A 21,112-nucleotide genomic window follows, 5' to 3' on the forward strand; every position below is an offset into this window, starting at 1 on the left:
CAGCATTCACTCCAGGAGACTTGCAGGTGTGGTGGTGCCAGGTAGAAGGGCTCATTGGAACAGAGATGTCTGAATTGATGGCTTTATTTTGGCTTACTTTAGCAAATAATAGGCGGGGGGGTGATGTTTATCATTGAAAGTGGAGCTGGCTAGTACTTGAGATCACAGCTCTAATGGGTTGGACTGGCTTAGACTGTAAATCACGTTAGCAGCGCTAATAGCACAAAGTGACTGGTACAGCAAACCCTCTGCTGCAGCAATAACCCGGCCCTGCTGGTTCTTTGAATCAGGCTGCTGCTGCTGCTCAGGGCTGGCTTGGTTATTAAAGCTCTTTCACAGAAGTCACCTGGGCAGCTGCTTTGACTCAGCCACCGAAATGGCTGTTCTGTCACTCTCTCCCCTCCCATTCCCCAACCTGGCTTGGGCTCTTTTTATAGCCTGCTATAAAATTGTTTATTTTTGCACCTGTTTATAAAGGCTTTTCAGCCACAGGGGTCTCATGATGTTGTTTTCATGGCTTCTGGAGCAGGGCTGCTCTGTTGTTGCTAGAAATAATTGCTGTTAATTAATTCTTTGCTGATTTTTCCTTGGCAAAGCATACTGAAATAAACAAATAAGTGAACAGCATGCTCTGTATCCTGATGTTGTGGGAGCTGTTACGAGGCATGCAGTGACATCCAAACGATCCCATCAGCAGCTAGAGGAAGGTTAGGACATGGTCTTCAACTTTCTATGGACAAAGTTAATTGGGGGGAGGCTCAATTACCAGCTCCAGCTGTTCGGCAGCTTCCTCCAGGCAATCATTTCTAATCTCTTTCTAGAGAAAAACCACAGCTTTGTTTCCACCTAATGCTTTATTCAAATCACAGCTGAACAATATTGCAGAAAGTGATGTGGTCTCAGCTGTCTGAGCTGGAGGGGCAGCTGAAGGCAGCAGCCCGTGATACGAGACGGGCTTCTGGGGGCTGTAACTGCGCCCAGTTTCCTCTTTTCCTCTGTGCCCTTCTAAGATGGCTTGGCTTCATTCTGACGACTCTGGCTCTGTTGCAGGGACTTCCAGGCCAGAAGTGCTGTGCTGGGCTTCAGCTCCTCTCTCTCTGTCCCACAGTCCTGCCGATAGCTTCTCCGTCATCCTCTTTGCACTGGGTCCCTGGCGGGAGCACCTCCCAGTCCCCCAGAGGACACAGGAGCTGCCTTGGCCACTTCAGTCTCCACCCTGCGATGGGACATCGTGCAGTGCAGTCTCCTGCTTGAACGTCTCCAAGCTGTTCCTGGAAGGATGAGCCATTCGAGCCAGGGAGAGATTAAGTTATTGGAATTGGGCAAAAGCAATTTCCATGATGAGTGTTTGCCCTGCGGTTCGCACGTCCAACGTGTCCCTGATTCAGGTTGAATTGATGATGGCCAGCTCTGACTGATTGCGCTGGCTTTTCGTGGAGGAGCTGGTACCCTGATGTGCGAATCTCTTCACGTGCGCGATGGCTTTCTCCATCTGGTTCCCCAGACCTAAGTCTTCTAATTCCTGTAAATCAGGAATCACGCTAAAAGCAGTGGTGTAACAGGGGCATAGGTGAATTATTGACTTCATTGATCTAATTTCATCTTCTCTGAGAGCATCATCAGGCAGCACAGCTCCCGTCAGGTGCATGGTAGCTGCTGTGGAGCCCATTCCCCCAGCTGCCCCTTGGTGTCCTATTTCATGTTGTATGAAAGAGCGAAGGGATATTTGCAGTGCGTTTTTTCTTGTGTTCAGATTTCCCTCTGTGCAGCAGACAGATGCAAACACCTGACATCCTGAAGGTAGCAAGTACCCAGCTGCTCTCCAGGATGTCTCCTGGCTCCCAGCCACCCGTCAGCGGGACGGAGCAGCCCGTGTGACCCTGGTGAGGAACTTGCCCTTCTGTATAACGATTCCCAAACCTGCCCATTTCTGCAGCGAGCCCAGGCAGAGGGACGAGCACTGTCACACTGGGGGAAGAAACAGAAAGGGCCTGAGCATGTGACGGACAGGCTGAGAAAAGTGGTTGGGGTAACTTTCCTTTCTGCGGCGGCACGGTTGCGAGAGCAGGTCGCAGCTCTGGGGCGTAGTCACAGATGCAGGGCAGGAACAAATTGGCTGGTTTGTGATCAGTGGCTCTCACAGAAGCCTGAAAAATGGTGTCTAAGTAAATCAGCAGACAAATTGTGCTCTGCAACTCCTTCCTGTCCTCTTTCCCTGTATTTTTCTCCCTTGATGACGAGCTCAGTGGTCTGGTGTGCACAGCCAGTAAATGATGGGAGTAGCAGGCTTCTTTTCCTGTCAGTACCGCTGGGCTTTGCAGCAGAGTTGGCCACTATGCAAATGTGGTGAAACCCTGATCTGCAAATCACTCCACAGCGAGGTGCATTTAGAGCTGCAGGATGCCTTTTCCTCTTTGGGGCTGGAGCAGGTGCAGAGCAGCTCTGCAGATGTAGGGCTTAGGTCTGGTATTTGGGCAGCCTCACGTAATTTTCCTTTGCGTTCTCCTCTTCCATGTGATCAGTACATCTCAAAGAAGGAGCGTGCTTTTCCTGGTCTTACACAAGGAGAAAAGACCACAGGAACCATAAAGCAATTTGGTCAAAATCAGAGAAAGTTGGTGTTGCTATCAGATTTTCAATTCAAGGATTTTTAATTGCCCTGGTCTGAGCTCAGTGTTGCATGGCATTCCTCCCCCCCAGGTGTAGCCACTCTTGATTTAACTCTATTATTATTATTTAAAAAAAAAGGATTTTTTTCTCCTTTTTTCTTTTGAACAGGAAACCATAGTGCAACTGAAACTAGCTGCTTTAACGTGGGAGTGGTCAGTGCTATGGCTTGTTCACACAACCTCCAGCTGCAAGAGCAGACACTGCTACAACCTCTGCTGTAGTGTCGAGGAAGCGTGAGGGACCCGGGCTGGTGTATCTGCTGCTCCAGAGTTTTGCTTGAATGCGGTTGCAGTGGCATGAATTATTGATATTTCTGTTAGGGTCTGCTGTTCGCACAAGAATTTTTAATGTTTCCCCACGTTGCACTGTGAATGCGCTCCCAGGTCGTGTAAGGGACTGAGTTTAATATCCTTGTGTTCGCGTGATTGTGGCATTGATTTCACAGATTCAGGGCTGAGGCTGCAAAATTATCTGAATGCCAGTGTAAACAGCTCTCTGGTAACAAAACCGAGCAATCCCAGGGTGAAAGCTGATACAGAGGGGCAAGGAGAAGGTAATTTGGGGATAGTTAGTGAATTTTCAGGGTGTCACCACAAAGATGATGTAAAGGTGTCTGGGAATTCTTGAGCATCCTTTCCCCTGCCCTCACGGTTCAGCATTTCTAGAGGCTGCCCTGGCTGCCACCATGCTCAGCACCTTGAGAGATGCCATTAATAACGTCTGTTTCTAAGACAACAACCTTGCAACTTAGAAAAGCCGAGCTAAAAGTGTGGGTGTTTATAAACAGACATTTTACACACAAATATGTGTGTATTTGTGTGAATATACGTATATGTGTGTATAAAAATGATATCAGACTTAAGAAGCCATTCAGCAGTGGAGAGCCAGAAACCGCCTGAACGAGACGATGTACTGGCAGTGACAATTGGTCTCTGGAGGGTATGGCCAGGGGCTGTGTAAGCACTGGGAGCAAATTCATTGAGCACTCCCTGACAAATCGTATCCACAGGGAGAGCATGGGGAAAAGCTCGGGTGAGCTGCTGGATCCTACAGGAGCAGTCTGACGTGGACCTGCCTGAGCTGAGATGCCACCAGCCTCCCAGGAGCCTGCTGCCACCACCGCAGACTGCTGGAAATGTACTGGTATGTGAGATTGAATCAAGCCCTTGATTTCCAACTAAACAAAAGTTTCTCCTCCATCCTGGCTGGTTTGGTCCTGTTCCAACTTTTCTCCCTCTCCATGCCCCCTCTACCCACCTGTGCTGTTTGGTTCCCAGCTGCAGGTCCGAAACAGGATTCACACTGTTGTGTTTGTGCCGGGGGAATTGGGCATTGTTTGGGGCCTTGGATGCTGCAGATGGCCGTGGCTTGGTTCATGCCGGCCCTGCTCTGCACCTCCACTGCTCAGCCTGTCCTTTATGAACCGCTCCCTTCTCATCGCTGACAACAGGCTCTGTTATATTTGATTTTATTACAAGATATAAATTTCTGTCTGCAGCCCTGGTTTCCAGCACGCAGAGAGGGATTGCCTAGCAACCAAGAGAACAAAAAATTAAGAGAATCAATAAGACTTAATGGAAAGCTAAACAGAGACTTTAAAACCAGTCTCCCTCCCAGCCCCTGCCCCTGGTAAGTTCATAATGACTTGCAGCATCCCGGCTGCTGTGTGAGGGATTCAGCAAGTGCCTGTGCTGGAAATGCCGGAGGACTGGGGCTGAAGTGCAAATGAAAACCTCACCTCCTGGCTTGGATTTCGGTAGAGCTCTGCTCCTGTAAGCATTTACACCAAGTGGTAGTCCCACAAATTGGAATATAACAGGGTTTTGGAGGATTAGGGCTGTGATTCTGTGCTGGAGCCAGTTGGACTGGTGTAAGTCCCTGGCAGGTGTTAGCAGCAGCGCTGCTCCAGGTTAGTATTACGGGCTGGGAGGGTGAAGGCAAGGTCGCCTCTGGGCACACCAGCTGCTTGCTGCGGCTGAAAAACCTCAACAAAAGGACTCTGTGTGGGATTACGCCTTTGGTTAGCATGGGAACGAGTTTCCAGATGTCATCAGCCTACACGTGTACAGGCAGCAAGCGGCAGCGCAGCGCGTAGCGCCGCACAGCCAGCGAGGAGCAGCCTGACGTCAGCGCGGAACAATCAGAAATTAACTCGGTTACGGCCGCTCGCCTGATGGCACAAATGCAAAGGTCAGTTAGGAAAATGTATTCCAGACAACGGGGGCATTGTAAAGGTATCAGGCCGTGGTTTTGCCCGTACGTAAGGGTGTATGCTGGTTTCTTTGCACAAAGTGTTCTCTGGGACCTGCCGCCCTGCTCACATCCGCGTACCTTGGCAGGATCGAGGTGGTGGTTCGGGGTGGAAGGGTTCCAGGAGCTGCCTTCAGCCCTGCGGGCAGCACAAATGGCAGGAGCGGGGCTGTGCAGGGGGTGCCCTGCTCTGCTCGAGGGAGCAGAGATGGACAGTTTGAATGCGGGGCTCGCTCCACAAAACCCAAACCCTTTCTATAACCAGAGCTGCATTTACCACGAATAAGTCAAAGCAGCCTAACAGCTGCCTGCAGCCTGTGTTTGAGAGGATGGATTCTGCAGGGGTCTTTCTCCAGCCACAGCCCTGAACCCCTCCTCTTGGCAGATTTCCCCCATCACCACCTTCAGTTACCCTTAGTGGCAAAATGGGGGCCGGGAGCGTTTGCCCGGAGGCCAGGTGAGATGCAGCAGGGGGGGCAGTCCTTGATCTCAGCACAGCCGTGGTGCCCCCGCCCCAGGTGGCGTTGGGATGCCCTCACCCCAGCACTCCCTGGGCACCGAGGACTGGGGTGCAAGGTGTGGGGGGGACACTCAGCGGATGGTCCTGAGATACACGGAGAGGAAAAAGGTGGCGATGTCCTTCTGGAGAGCAGCGCAGCCGGGAGAACCCCAGCTGCGCTCAAGCAGCGAAGGGCAGGACTCCGGGAACCCCCTGGGGTGGGGTGGGGGACCCCAAATTCCTCCGGAGCCGGAGGGCGGCCGAGATGGGGACCCGGGGGGGGAGGCGGCGGGGTGCGGGCGGGGTTGGGGCGCGGAGCCCCGACGGCGAGCGGCCGCTGGAGGTCGCGGGCGAGCGGCTCGGCGAAGGGGGAGAGGCGGGAGGCGGACCCGGCTCCGTGCCCGGGCGAGGAGGCTGCGGGGCGCGGAGAGGCTGGAGCCTCCCGGGGGCTGGGAGCCGCCGGCCTGCCCCTCGCTCGGGGCCGCATGGAGCAGCAGCAGCAGCCCCGGCAGCCCCTCGCCATGAAGCTCGCCTAAAAGAAGCCTCGGCGGAGCCTCCCCCCCCCTCCCCAGCCTCCGCAGCCCCCCCATGGCGAAGGAGAGGAGCAGGAAGGCGCTGGGCGAGCTGCTCCAGCGGCCGGGCAACGCGGCGTGCGCCGACTGCACCGCACCCGGTAAGGGCACGGGGGGGCTGGGGGGGGCTCCGAGCCCCTGCTTTGGGGTCTTGCAGACCCCCACCCACCCGTACACACGCAACCGGGGCGGGGGGAGCAGAGGCATCGCCGCTCCCGCACAGCAGCAGCCTTTGCCCGCAGTGCCCCCCCCTCCGCTGGGCTCGGTAAAGCTGGGGGCTGCGGGACCTGCCCGGGAGAAGGGGCTTGGAAATCGCGGAGCAGGTGAATTCGCCTTCCCCGGCCTCTTTTTTTTTTTTAAATCGTTATGTATTTTAGTCGCTGCATGGTAACAGCTAAACGTGCGTTAGGTTGGGCAGGGTGGCTCAGAGAGGTGTAGGGATGGGATGTCCTTTCAACCTCCATCACTCCATAGGCAAAAAAAAATAATAAAAATAAATCCTGCTTCAGCTGAATTACTGATGCTGATTTCTATGGGATTCCAAGCTCTCTTGGATACCACCATTCAGCTCCCACCGTCACCAGTGGTTTCAGGTCCCCAGCCTGCATCTCAGGAAGCTGCAGCACACTTTCAGACGCGTTGTGGCTGGAGAGGACAAAGAACTTTCTGCATGGTGTGAACTGCTTTGCAGTGCTGCGCCGTGCCGCGCTGCCTGCCCTGCTCCCACCCATCTGCTGTAGCAGCCCCCCTCTTGGGTGTCGTGCTGAGCACAGCTCGGGCTCGCCAAATAAGTGGCTCCCTAAATTGTCCCTTCCCGGAGGACACTTTGGCTCAATGGGATAATTCTTCCTTGCCCTGTGTGTGATATGAAGCCCCTCCGCAAAATGGGAAGTTTGTCAGCATCAGCAGAATAGGGGTGAAGCTGTAGGTCAGTGAAATAGCTCATGCTGGGGAAGCGTGGTGGTTGTTAAAGACTAAACGGGCTGGTAAAACAACAAAGATGTGTTTTGCTTTTGGTGACACTTGCATGCAGAGATATCTTGGTGAAACTTGGAGAGGCGAATGTGGGCCAGTGTCTTTTGTAACACGAGGTGTGCTACATTAACATCATTCAGCCGCTTTGAACTGTCACAGCATTACTTCCCTGGGACTGGACCTCTGTTCTGAAACCCAATTTCTTTAATTATCGCTGTGCTTCGGTACCTTTGGCAAATAGGAGCTAGTACTGGTGCTGTAATGTGATTGTGTGCTCAGAAGGGACAATAAATATGAGGTGCCCCGGGTTATTTAATATAAGATGCATAACTTGTGTCTGTAGGTAGTATATGAAATATTCAGGCTGGGTCCGGTTGCTCGTCCTGGGCAGGTGAGGCAGGCCAGGGCTTTCTGAGTGTGGGTAGGAGGTAATGTGGGACAGGTGGCTGGAGAGCCTCCAGAATGGGGTGTAAGCGTGGTCTTGGCTGAGAAGTGGGACGCGCAGAGAGAAAGGTGAGAGCTGGCACCGGGTGGACAGCTAGAGACAGAAAAGTACCAAAGCAGAGAAAATAAAGTGAGAATGAAAGAAGAGGAGGGTGGAGAACGAACAGGAGATGCAAAAGCACGTAGTACTTCTGTGCTCCTACATGTCGTCATGCTGCTGATCTGGTGCACCTGCGGGGAAGCGAAAGGTCAGGATCCCTGGTTAGTCATGATTGCTTCCAGGTGGGTGTGTTCCTTCCCTGAAATCCTGAGGTGGCTCGGGAGCCATGATGAGAGGTAGCCATTTAGCTCAGGGATACGGATAACAAAGAATGGGATGGGTTAGAAATAAACCAGGTGAAAATTCTTTGTTAGTCAGTTTAATTCATGTATTTGGAAACGAGCTGGGTTTTCTTTTGCTCTTGGAAATGTTAGTTTCAGAAATCTACGAGTCAGTGGAAGTTTCTCCCTCCCTGCTGTTAAAAAAGGGTTTGTCTTTTGTTCCTGAGCCTCACCCAGGTGCCAGAACAGTAGCCACAGCCCTGGAGTGAGGGCTCGTCCCAGGCATTGTAGGCTCATGTAACAAAACCGCGAGTTCCTGATGCAGAATTGCTTGCAGCTGGGCACCGTTGTGACTAAGCTGTGACCATGCAAAAAATCAACCCCCAGGATGGAGAGGGAACGTCAGGGAGGCAACACCTTTTCTCCTAGGCTGTGGAAGGAGCTTTGTCCTCTGCAGGGTCGTCACCTAGCTGGATCGCTGGTGAGCTCCAGGCAAAACCTCATGATTGCCTGGCTCTGGGCCAGAATTTGCCACTTTAGATCATCTGAGCTGAGGACGATTTAAGTGGCCAAGTCCTAGAACCAAGGCTACTTGTGGGGTAAGTCTTGAGGGGCGTTGAATCTGATGCTCGGGAAGGTCAGATCTATGCTCTCTGTCTTCCCCAGGACCAGTGTGTGGGCTGGCAGGAAAATCTCTTACGCAAAAGCAGAGCTTCCGTAGCGTTCTCCCAGACGAGATTTTGAGGACATGTCTCAGGTAGGGGGAACAGGCTTACTGTGCTCTGGCCGTGACAGCTGGGAATGCAGGAAGGATGCTGAAGCAGAGACAGCGTGGCCAAAAAAAAAAAACATCACTGTGGCTACATTTCACACTTGCAGTTCTTGTTTTATTTTAAGGTTTCGTAGTTGTTTTTTTTTTTTTTTTTTTTTTACTAATTGCTGCTTTCCAGAACCTTAATTTTCAGTGAAAGGTGTTTCTGAATTAAAAAAAAAAAAAAATCAGTTGCAGAAATGTCATCCATCCGTAACGAGTAGTGAGATTGCATTAGCCACATCTTTGAAACTGAACTGTGGGGTAGGAGCCACAGCAGTAGGGTTGTTACGGGACGTGGGGTGCCCTGCCCTTACGCTCTCCTGCGTTGAAGTCGGGGTCCCAGATGTCGTTTTGCGCCATGTTTGTTTTGGTGGGTTTAAAGACGTGCTTTCACAATGAAGACAGCATGGTAAATGCAGCCTTAAGTGCAAACTGAGCGATCACTCTGAATTGCTGGTGTGTAATGGCTCTCAATCTATTAGAATAATCTTTTTTTTCTTCAAGACTACTGTGGCAGTTCAGTGCTTTTTTTCCCCCCTAAACGATTCTTTGTCTCAGGCAATCTTTCCACACGAGAGCGATGGTTATCTCAGGGCATAACAAGACCTTGAGTATTTCTCCCTTTACTCCATTTTTCTGTAACTTACCGTTGTGTTTCCCCTGAGTGAGAGTCATTTTACATTGTGGGGGACAGTGAGGCTCTGATGACAGAAGTGGAAATCCCATCAAAGTATCCTGCAGTTTAAACCCTACAGTAGTTTACGTGGCTTTTGTTTCTCTCTCTTTTTTAATTATTATTTTCATCTTTCTTATTTGGGTTGGATTACTGGGGACCTGGACCCTGGAAGGAATAAGGGAAACATCGGCCTTTCTGTGCATGGGGCTCAGGTGGGGTGAAACAGAGAAGGAACAGAGGGTGCGCGATAGAGGGGAGCCTTATATCAGAGGGCTTTTGGGCTGCAAAACTGAGTGGATCTGGTATTTTGGTGTAGTGGTATATATAAAAGCCTGAGGGTGGGTGGTGTGCAGCTGCGGGGGTTATAAACACCTTCCTGCAGCCCCAGCATCATCTCGTTTCTAAAGCAGGTGAAGCTTTTCCAATCCCTTGCTTTCATGAAATAAGGGCGGTGATTCTAGGAAAACACACAAGTGCCAGGCATGGCTTGATTTGTCGTGGGTTAAGGAGGGCGCTGAGAAGATCTGATCTCAAGCCTCTCCATCCCGTATCCGCTCCCCAGTCCTAAAAACACAGATTTGGAAGGCAGGTGACTGAGTCATCGGGTCCTGTCTCGTACTGTCATCCCCAGTGACATCTTCTCATCCCCTCCGTGGAGCAATGGGGCTCTGCCGTGGAGCTCGTTCTCTCTTTTTGCCCCCACCACCTCCCACTGGAAAGCTGTTCCAGAGCTTTGCTGCTCTAATGGCGTGAAACGGTCTTTTCATTTTCAAGCTAAAAGTGGAAACTTGTTCCCGCACCTCCATTGTCCTCCAACTTAAAGAGTTCTTTTTCTTCCCAGGAATTTGCCAGCTCTTCTCCCTTGGCATAAACAGAGTGGAGGGAAAGAAAGGGGGAAAAAAAGTCCTGTGGCCATTGTATTTAGCCACGTTCTGCAGGGAAAGGGAACATTTTCAGACAAAGGATGTGTAACGTGACGGTGCTATCTGTCCTTTCCCGATGCCCAGGCTTGCAGCAGTGCTGTGGGTTGCAGGCAGCAAGCAGAGGGGGCTGCTGAGACCTGACAGCTGAATCAAAAGACCTTGGCAACTTTAGTGCCTTCACTGAAAAATGTTCCTACTTAACGAGGAGTGTTGGTGGGAGGCTGTTTGGCTTCAGTTTTAATGTCTTTTATTGTTATTTTTAAACATGCATGGCCAGGGCCTGTTTATTAACCTCCTAATCCTTTCCCAAAGTAAATAGCAACAGAACTTCAGTGCTGAACATGGGCTTCTCCTGACTGTGGTATTTAGCAAATCAACAGCAGCCGAGTGGCAAGCAGAACGGGCTTTGCTTGCGTTGACTGCACTAAAACTTACACCAGTGATTACATCTCCTATCACAGGGCACAAGTTACCTTTCTTGTGCAGGGTAAAAAGAGGTTTTGCCTACCAGCAGAGGTTCTTTTCTCCCCTCTGATAAATCTTTATCACCTCAAACAGGGGAAGGAGGTCAGAAATACGTGTGGAAGCTCCATCCCAGTAAAAGACTGGCTCCAGCTCAGCCAGTGTAGCTGGGATGCAGCTCCACAGCTTATGGCCCAGGCCGTCGTTCGCGTGCTGGAGCCAGTGGCGTGAGCTGGAGGATGCGTTTCTGGGGCGCTGCAGTGCGTTGGCCACGTTCTTGCGGATGTTTGTCTTGGTCAGCACTGGTGCAATAACTAGCTTAAGGCAAAAGGTGGAGAGGGGACATGTGGGTGAATTTTGTGACTCAGTTCTTGCTCTATTTTGAGCCTATTACTTCTCTACTTCATGTGGGTTTTACTCAGGTTGATGGCATTTAGGGCTTTTCGAAGTGGAACCTTGTTTTTATAGCCAGGGTACTGGAAAGATTGGTTGAAAAAAATGTGCCACTGCCATCCCACCTCCAGTCTTCTCTACTCTCCTTTTGGTTTGTATAAATTATCTTATCTTGGTTCTCATTTATTATTTTTGGGGGTTCAGCCCTAGTTTTTTCCTCTGTGGGCCATTCTTACACTTAGTAACGTTGAGTTGAAGCTGCAGAGTTCATTTGCTGTATGCTGGGTTTTCCTGGGCCTTGTGGCCCCAGGAGGCTGGTCGGGGAAGTTAATTTCTGAATTTAGCTGTGTTGCCCAAGTGTTTCAGTTTTGCTTTGGATGCTTCTCTAATCTCTGACTTTGCCTTCCCTTTCAGATGAACAAGATATGAAAATGTCACCCCAATGTCCTTATCTTGACTTTAGTTTAGCTTTATCTATTTATTGTTTTTAAATGAAGTTGCATCATGTTTTTATTTTTAAAGTCATTATAATCTATTTACAAGTGACCAAAAATCTCTACTGCTTTGTGCAGTGAAGTTTTCTAGAGCAAGCATTGGTCATTCTGGAGCAGTGATGCTGAAGGATAAGAGACTTTCTGCACTTAAAAGACTTCATTTGGTTTAATGTTCCCTTTGTTCCTTGTTAGTCTTTATTCCTTTTGGCTTGGCATAATGGAATAAAGTCATTTGTGTGGAACTTAGGAACGGCAGAGAGTTTTCATTAGGCTTCACTGCTGTTTGCTTGACACTCTGGAGGCTTAGAAAAAATCATCTTTTTTTGGGCAGGGCCCAAGTGGTGACTAGTGCACCAAAATGGCAATATATCATAATCTGGAAGAGTGAAGAGTGTGTGGCAGTGACTGCATTTGCTGGATCAAAACAAATGAAGTGGCTTAAATAAAGTTACTGAAATCCCTAGGGGTCCAGGGCGCTCTGGCCATTGAGGTATGTAGCAGCAAGGTGATCTTCAGGTGGCTGCAAAGACTCCAGCTGGCTGCTGCTCATGCTACGTCTGCTGACGGTCACTGCTCTGCAGAAGCATCACTCCACTGGCTGTGCAGCAGGGAAAGTCAGTTCCCTTAACCTAAAAGGTGCCACCAGTTCTTCCCCAAACTTCCTTTCCCAGTTGTGTAAAGACGTGGATTTAGTCAGATGCTTGATAAAATGTTGTCTTGTCTCAGAGTCTATGTTAGTGCAGTCATTTGAAGTGTTGAAGCCTGCTATCATGCCAAAATTGAAGATCTCTGTCATTATCTGCCATGAGCTGAGGATTTTTCATGTCTTTTGTGCTGGAGAGCAGAAACAAAGACAGAGGAGCAGTGATGTGCTTTGGGGAAGGCTGTAGCTGCTGCGTGCTTTATGAAGGACTTTAAAAAAGGATCCCTGCAGAACTGGGTGCACACCCTGGCCAGCTGCCTGTGGATCTGCCACCAGCTTCTGCAGATCTGTGGGTGCAGTGGCTTTGTAGCTGGATTTCTCTGAAAACTGTGTCACAAGCATGCGGGGCAGGCTGTGGGGCATGAGTGCGAGGGGGAAGTGGCCTTTGCAGAGACCTCCGGAAGATGGAGAAAAGGGAATCCTCCTCCCTCCTTCCTGCCCAGGGGCAGCGCAGTGACGCAGAGTCACAGGGATGCACCAGCCTGGGGGCTTGCATGGACCATAACCCCCCAGCTTGTTCAGAAAATTAGAAATTTGCTAATAGATTATTTTACCAGTTACACTTCGGAGAGATTTCCCTCAGTATATCAGTTGGTTTGGGGGATTTCACTACTTAGCGATTTTTTTGGAGGGGTCTTACTCAACTCCTGAGGCTTTTCGATCTCTTCTCCATAAGGTTCTCTTTGGCGCTAAAAACCATTGTTAAATTTGTGTAGTTCTGGGCTGCAGCTCTCGCAGGGAAGCAGGCCACAAAGAGCCAAGGATGTACAGCTCTTACACCACCACCCCCCCTACCCCACATCCCCCTTGCTGTGTGATTTTTGGATTGAAGAGTTATATATTGTTAAAGCACGTAGAACAATGAACAGGAAGTTGCTATTAATGTACAGCAGCAGCGCAAACTGCCCGGTGTCAGGTTCGGTAAGTGCAGTTAAATGTGCAGCTCTTCTGCGGTGCTCCCCTACGTGCACGGCGTGTGATGCTGCCGTTTGGTGGAAACGGAGCTCAGAGCTGAGTAAAAGAAGAAATGCTGTAAGAAGGGTGACCAGGAGGAAGGGGCAGGTGTGGTTTTATCGAATGAGCTGAGATTATCCCTTCTAAGAGTTGGGTCTTGACACCACTGGCCGTGTGGTCTCCATCTCTTTTGTGAACACACGTATGGGCTCCTGTGTATAGCCCAGCTTTTGGTTTCTTAATTAAACACGGCTTGATATTGTGTGGAGTGGGAGGGATATAAGTTTAAGATTCTGGCCTAAAGAAAATACTGTTGGTGTTAGGAGAATGTCGTAAGGCCCCATTTGTGGATAAAGCTTACTGCTTAAGGTGCTGTTAGCCCATGTTGAAAAAATGTGGCTTGGGTATGAGTTGGCTCAGTGTCCTTCAGACCTGACATCACCTCTGTCTGAGCCCAGGGATATTTTTACAGGGTGTTCCTTCACCGAAACAGATCCTCACCCCTGTCTTGAGGAATATCTGATGTCTCCTAGTCCCGTAGCACACATCAGTGCAGGTGGTGAAGGGCTTACTTCTTTGAGAGGACTTGGAAACATGAAGCTGCAGACAGTATAAAGAAATCTACCTACGTGCCTAAGATAAAACTGTTAACGTAAAACAAGTGTTGAAGCTCCTGATTAAATCCCACAGAAGCCAATGCATGCTTTGATACATGTTTCCCTGAGACAGGTGCTGCTGCAATCAGATATCAGTGCTCTGGGAAGGCTTGAAGTGTGATTATTGTGTAGCAGCGTGGCTGAGCACATGGTGCTGCTGACTGCGCTAGCTCCTGACTCACAGACTTTGCTACTGCCACCTCCTCTTCCTCACTGCTGCTGTCATTTGCTGCTCTGTGGTCACCCCATCCCACAGACACTCTCACCATCCCTCATGCCTGATCCCTCTCTGCTATCAGACCTTTACCATGGCCATTTTGACCCTCTCTGCTTGCTGCAGCGTGACTTCAGCAGGCTTTGTGTTGAACTATGCTTGAGGATAGACCTATAACTCACAGCTAGAGATGAGGATGGGGATTGTGATGAGCTCCATGTGCTCCTTTTTGCCTATTTTTTTGTTTCTTCTTACAACTGAACCAGCTTTTGGGTTTGTAAAGCAGCTCCTGGACTGCCATGGGACAGTGGTGCTGCAGTGTATATAATTGTTGATTCTTGTTGTAAGCCTATAATTCAGTACCTGGCAGCAGCTATTGTAATTGGGGTGCCTGTCTGCTGAGTGCTTCTTTTGTGATGTGAAGGAGAGTCAGTCCCAGGTGAGCATCCAGGAATCTGGGCCGATGGCACAGAGCACCCTCTGCCCTCACTGGTATTGCTGGATGCTGGTGGCGCTTGGTTCCTGCCGCAGTATGCTTAGGTTGACTTGCACTTTTTTTTATTTGCCATGCTTGAACTGTAGTGGTTGGAGTCCTGTGTGAGGATGGGAGGCCACATGAAATACTAAAAAACACCTTTATGTCTGGCCGCTAGTCCCCTGTGATGTGGCTGCTGGCTCTGTGGGACTTGCAGCAACTTGGGAATTCGGTCTCCTCTCCAGGGTGGACACTTAGCTGCGTCCCATGGGGCTGCTCACTTATAGCTAAACACGACCAGGGAACTGGATTTGTCCCCTCCATGGTGTGCTGGGGTCTGGTGGCCGTCCCCACAGGCAGGGGCTGGCAGCAGGCCTCGGCTGCCCACCCAGAAGAGCTGTGGTGCCCCGCGCCACCCTGCTCCCTGCTGCGCTGACACGGCCAGGCCGTACCCATGTGTGAGGAGAACGTGCGTTCCCCTGCTGTTACAAATAACTGCTGCTCCGTGAGGAGCAAGTGTTCAGCAAATTACTGTGGGGAAATAAACAAATGATGGTGGTTTGTGAGGAAGCAAGGCCTGCCCTCATTGCTCGGTGGCGGCCTAGGCCTGGGCGGCCCCCAGGCCTGTGCTGGTGTGGGGAGGATGAGGCGAGCAGCCCATGCTGGGAGCAGTTCTCCACAGGGAGGAGGCGGAGGAGCCGCCATCGGTTGTGTGATGGTTTTGTGGCTGGCTTGGCGGCTTGTCAGGGAGCTCTTTCTTCTGGGGTGCAGCTGGAATGGCAGGCGCTGACATTTGCTGGTCCGGGTTCAAACAAAGAGGCCTGTATTGGTATTATTGGTGATGAGAGACGCCGCTGGATGCGTCCTGCCCTCCGCCGCTTCGTGTCTGCGTTTTGGGCACTGCCTCTGGTGGCTGGCAGCAGCTCTCCTGAGGAGGAATTTGGAGACGAGGGACGTGTGTTTAAAGTGCTTTGTGCGAGACGTCAGCTCAGGGCTGTAAACAGCGCGTGGTTTTGCTCAGAGAAAGCACAGAGCTGCCACCAGAAGCCTTTTTCCATTAAGGCGAGGGCTGGAAACCCTCCTGGCTCAGAGGCCTTTTCTGCCGTGCAGCCACGACTGTGGGAGGAAAGTCTGTGTGCTGCATTTCCACTGTAAAAAACAATAAATAAAGTAAGAACTGTCAAAGCAGAGAAGCAGCATAAGGGTTTCCCTGAGCTGCTTGATTTATAGGGGAGTTTTGCTCCACACAGGGCTCATTGGGCGGGATTTGCTGGTGAAGGGTAGACATTTTGTTCTTCATGTGAGTGTGGATTGACTTCTGGGGTTCTTGGGCACATGCAGTTGTCTGTGTATTGGGTTTCTGTGAATAACTGCTGCAATTGAGATTGCAGTTCTGTTAATTATTAGTGTAACTGGTATAACTGTTAATTTAAACTAATATAAACCTTTTTCTTGTATTATTACTTGATGCCTTTATAACCAGGGAACTCAGCCCTGGTGACTCTTTACCTCCCCTGCCATCCCCTGTCCTGGCCACCTCTCCTGCCTCCCGTGCTGAATTTAATAGACCAGCCAAGTGCGATTTTCTTTCTGTTTTTCTTTCAGATCCGGACTGGGCATCCCATAGCCTAGGGATCTTCATCTGTTTGAATTGTTCAGGAATCCATCGCAACATTCCACAAGTCAGCAAAGTGAAGTCTGTCCGTCTGGATGACTGGGATGATGCTCAAGTGGAGGTACATGAGTCTCGGGCTTGAAATGCCAGTGAGCTCGGGTCATTGTTTTACATCACTGATCTAAATGCCACCTATCCTCTGGCTTCCTCACCAGCAAAGCAGTAAAACCAAGTCCTCTCTAAAGATACTACAGCAAATGTGATCCCAGGAAACTAAATTCCTCAATGCGGGAATGAGATCTGTGGTGCTGTACTTATGAGATCTGGTTGAAAAATGGAATAACCATTTCATGAAGAAGTTGGGAGGATTTCCCCTACCCCTATAAAATATCATTAAAATAGTGTGTAGAAATTATTAATTATAAATGGACTGTCTCCATTTTCTCACATTACCTCCAGCTGTAGTCTACCATCCCTGCCCAGCTCAGCTGTTTCTGACTTTCTTCCACTTAGCATTGAAAGCTTTTAAACTCAGTGTCCTGAAGAACTGAACCCTTACAACATAAATTCTCTGTATTTATACAACACACCTGAATAGATTTGGATGATGTTGCTAAAACCAACCAGGAAACCTATATGCTTTGACTTGTTATCTTTAAAGGCATTGAGAATGCAAACAGTCATTGATTTTTATCTTATTTTGTAGATTTGAGGTTTTTCTGAAAGCCACAGCTCTCAGTCATGTGTTTTATGAGGAAAATAGGCTTTTGTTTTGCATGGGCTTTCCCTTCCCTGTTTTTTTTTTTTTGAGTAGACTGTGTATGTAAACTCAAGAACCTTCAAAACATGAAAGTAATAAAAAAAAAAAAGTGCTTAGAAATAATAAAATAAAAGCTTAGCTGCTTGTTCTGCTTGTGTGCTTGGCATTTGATACAAGGCAAAACATATTTAGCATGGGCTGTATGGGAGGAGATGTTTTTCTTAGGCTTGTAAAGTGACTTTCATTAAATAAAATAACATCTATGAATAGGAAAAGATATGGTTTTGTTTGCAGTGTGTTCAGCTAGCCATTTTTATAAGAGGTTAGGAGGAAAGAAGGGCTGTCAGGGCAGATAATTTTATTTATTTTTTTAATATATTTCAAGTTCCTTTTTGAGGTTGTTGGCATGGCTTTGCAAAAATAAAATCATCCTTTTACAAGCGATGTGTTCCTCACCAAAGCAAACAGCATAGGTCATATTGTCAGGTTATTACCTTGCTGGAGCCATCTCTGGGAGCCATCACGTTCCTGTGCCTGCAGGTGGGACATGCCACTGTGTGCTGCCTTCTGCTGTCGTGGGAACCAGTGGAAATTGCGCACGTGTGACTGGGTTGCGCACCCATCCCCAGCACTGCATTAAGCAGATGCTCTCAGGGAGTGGGATGTGATAATTTTCAGGGCAGTCCCTGCCCAGTAGGGTGGCCTGGCTCCTAGGAGGGACAGCAGCCCAAATGACTGAAATGATCTGATGGGATTTCCTATCCTACAGCAAATCTGTAGCAAAAAACCCCCACCCTGATAGTATTAAGCAGACTGCTGTGGGATATTGAGCACCGACAGTTTTAGCTCCTTTTTCACCTCTGTGCCCTGTCTCTGAAATGCCAGGCTGGATCAGAGATGTAATATCTGTATAGCCAGAGTGTCGATGGGTCTCCAGGGCTAATTTCTGAGGCTTGGTTTGCAGGCACAGCCTTTACAGCATCCTTTCTGCACACAGAGAAGCCTTTTAATAAATAAACACAGGCCTCATCCCACTTAGTTTATTACTCTGTAGAAACAAAGGAGGACAAGAGGAAATAGCATTAAAATTTCTTAATTTTTTTTTCTCTTCTCTTTTACAGTTTATGGCCGCAAATGGAAACAATGTAGCAAAAGCAAAATATGAATCAAAAATGCCACCATTTTATTACAAGCCAACATTTCTTGACTGTCAGTAAGTAAATACCTTTGCTGGTAAACAACATTTGTTTGTTTGTACAGCTGCAGCCTCCGTAATGTTTTAGTTTTAGCATGATACATTTTTTCCGCTGCAGAGGGGAGTTTCATTTATAGAAAGCCCTGAAAATCTTTGTTCTTCTGAACGCATATGGTAGAGTTTATACCACGCGTGGGATCTTATTTAATAAGTCCGGTTGAGATGATGCAGAGAAGTCAATAGTTTGTCTGTTCCCCAGACTCTTCCAGGTTCCTAAGGCTACAAAAATGCCAATTTCTAACCATTGATTTCTGCCTTTTCAAATAGCCCTTCTGCATCAAAACATAGCTCGCTTATCTGATGTATGAGAGGCTATGTTACTTGTAATACAGAAATGCTGGGTTTTAGTGCCAAAATGGTGGATTTTTTTCCCTTCTTTTTTTTTTTTTTTCCCTCTTGACATGACAAATAATCTCCTCCATGGGGACAAGCAAAAAGATATTGTATCCCTTACCGTGTAGCGTAAACCTCCATCGTAAGCTGGGGCAGACTTTACACACCACGGCAGCTGAGCAGACAGAACGTGCTGTACTGGCCAGGGAGCAAGGAGAGAATGAACGGGTGGTGTTTGTTCTGCAGGATTGTTTTCTAGGGCCTGAGCCTGCCGTGTACCAAGGGAGTTTTAAATGTATGTGAAAACGGTCTTTGCAGAACCTTCTCTGGAGGGCATAAATTCCAGAGCCAGTATTTTAGTATTAGCAAACTGGTGAGTAGTAGCCCTGAGATTGCTGCTTGAACTGCTGTCACCAGTGAACAGGAGGTTTTGTTCAGCACCGTGTTATGAAAATGCTTGGTCTGTATATGAGGCTCTGAAATGCATTCAGACATTAAGAGGTGCCTAAAATTGAAATATTGGAAGCATTTGTAGGACTCCCTCTGTGAGATGCTAGCCTTTGAGTAGGAAGGCTCTGCTGTGTTCCCCAAATCTGAAATCACACCAAAAGTGAGCCAAAGGGTTCACAAGAGTCTCGGCTCATTTTCAAGGTGACTTTATATTCTTAATCCTATATTTGTCTTCCTACATCATGCAAAAAGCCTTTGTAGAAAAGAAAGAAGAGGGCACCCGTTGTCCCTGTGAAGTATATTGGTGGTGCATCCATTACCCACTACTCAACAATGCCCAAATGCTAAATGTGGGAAGGCCCAGGTGTGAACAGCACTGCCTGGCCTTACAATAACAGAAATCATTCGTTTGTGCACAGTTGGCAGATCTCGGTTTTGATCTTAAAATGGCTTCTGGCAACAACTTCCGCAGTGCCTGCAACTGCAGGAGTGATTTGAGGGTTGGCCAAGCCACGGTGTGTTGTGGAGAAGCATGCTCTGAGTGTGGTGTGGTTATCTTGCCAGGATTATTTTTCTCAAGAAAAACGTCTCAGTGCCTTACCTCTCCTCGTGCTCCAGCACCTGTGCTTTGTGGGAGAGAGCCCAAGGAGGAGCTGCCAGGAAGGAGCTCCCAGCCAGAGCGGCCCCGCAGTCTCTGTGGTGTGTAGTGTTCATCCTGGGGAGCAGACAATGCAAATTCAGCTCAACATGGCAGCACCATTGTTTATTTTGTTCTCTATTTTGGAGGAAATATAGCTTCAGCAAAAATAGCTTTAGCAAAAGTGACTTTTCTTTCCTTTTTAACTCTGCCTCTCCCAAGAAGGAGAGAGGAAAGAGCCCACATTTGTTTGACCATGTGGGGAGGCTGAGACCTTTCTGTTCCCACTTTGAATGGACGCTCCTGGGTCCTGACTTGAGGAAGGCGGGGGAAGATGGTTCACCGCTAGAATAAGTGGGGTTTCTTGGGGGCTCAGAAGTGCTTGTGTGGGTGAGGGTCTGAAAGGTCAGGGCTATGACTTCATAGGGACTCGTGATGGAAAAAAGATGCCTCAAACTGGGCAGCTGGAGGAGGTGGAGGGGACTTGCCTTGTGACAGTCAAGGACAAGACCTGCCGTCTGACTGTCTGTGCTCAGGTGACAGGATTGCTGCTCTTCTGCCTAGCACTGATTTCCCCACCCAGATGGAGGGATGGGAAGACCTGTCCTGACCCTGCTGCCTGCTTTCCTACGGGCTCTGGCATGCCATTGGCCCACCCAGCTCCATGCACAAAAGCCTGCCTCTGTCTCCCCAGGGCAGATGTATCCCTTTGCTGCAGGGCCCGGTGGCCTCAGATTTATGATGCGTGTCTCAACATCTCCATGAGGGCTGTGGTGCCCCTTGCAGATGCTTCTAGCATCCGTGTCATCCCTGTGCATCCACTGCTTCGTGGATCCTGCTGAGTAAATAGATTGCACTTCCTAAGATGGTGCATCTACAAAAGGAAAACTGCTGCTTATTTCTCTTTTGCTTCTCCGTGGAGTTGGGTTTAAACCAAAAATCTACGGTCTTTTGGCAGAGCATTACTCATGCTTGTTTCCCTTGTCTTCTCCTTAGCATCTCCTTGATGTAAAGAAGAAAAAGTGTGCTGCAAGCTCGCCGTGCTACCCAAATGGCAGGAGGAGTTGCTAGCTATGCCAGCAGCAACTGTGACGTGGATGCTGTCCTTGATAACCGGACAGCTCTTACGGAGTGCTGTGGTCCTGAGAGGATCCAGTACCACATCTGTGTCTCTGAGATGCAAAATCCCAGCAGTTGGTTGTGCTGTTTTCAGACTTGCTTGTACTTGGGATATTAAGGATGGTCTTCACCTAGTGGTACTTCTCCTAGCAGTGACAGCGCTGGGGGAGTTTGTCTCCCTGTGTCTCAAAACAACCTGCAAGCTGTAGATTTAGATGGAGATGCATCCCACTGGCTTTACTGGGCGCTGTGGGCGTTTGGCAGTGCTGGAGGTCAGCACACCTCTGAGGCAGCTGTGCCCTCCTGCGCTGGAGGGCAGCTACTGAACAGAAAAGAGCCAGAAATGGCAGAGGCTCCCGCCCAACTGATCCTCGCTGACTGCAGCTCCTGATGCTAAACTCAGGGGTATGATCGGATTTTAACCTCCTTCAACTGACAAGCTGCAAAA

General features: G+C 49.1%; 1 protein-coding gene across 5 annotated transcripts in view; it reads left to right on the forward strand.

The window, feature by feature from the left end:
- Positions 1 to 21,112, forward strand: part of ADAP1 (ArfGAP with dual PH domains 1) — a 70,657-nt gene that overhangs the window by 6,887 nt on the left and 42,658 nt on the right. The window contains exons 2-4 of one of the 5 annotated variants that reach the window (XM_048063642.2): positions 3,680 to 3,813; positions 16,101 to 16,231; positions 17,992 to 18,083. In XM_048063642.2, coding sequence (XP_047919599.1) covers positions 3,756 to 3,813; positions 16,101 to 16,231; positions 17,992 to 18,083 — 281 coding nt within the window. In that variant the 5' untranslated portion in view covers positions 3,680 to 3,755. Of the gene's footprint in view, positions 1 to 2,769; positions 3,814 to 5,793; positions 6,093 to 16,100; positions 16,232 to 17,991; positions 18,084 to 21,112 lie in introns of those variants that run through there. The other 4 variants (XM_066977471.1, XM_048063639.2, XM_066977472.1 and 1 more) reach the window with 4 other exon arrangements.

This window comes from Anser cygnoides, chromosome 15 (assembly GCF_040182565.1).
Source record: "Anser cygnoides isolate HZ-2024a breed goose chromosome 15, Taihu_goose_T2T_genome, whole genome shotgun sequence".
Classification (NCBI taxonomy): domain Eukaryota; kingdom Metazoa; phylum Chordata; class Aves; order Anseriformes; family Anatidae; genus Anser; species Anser cygnoides.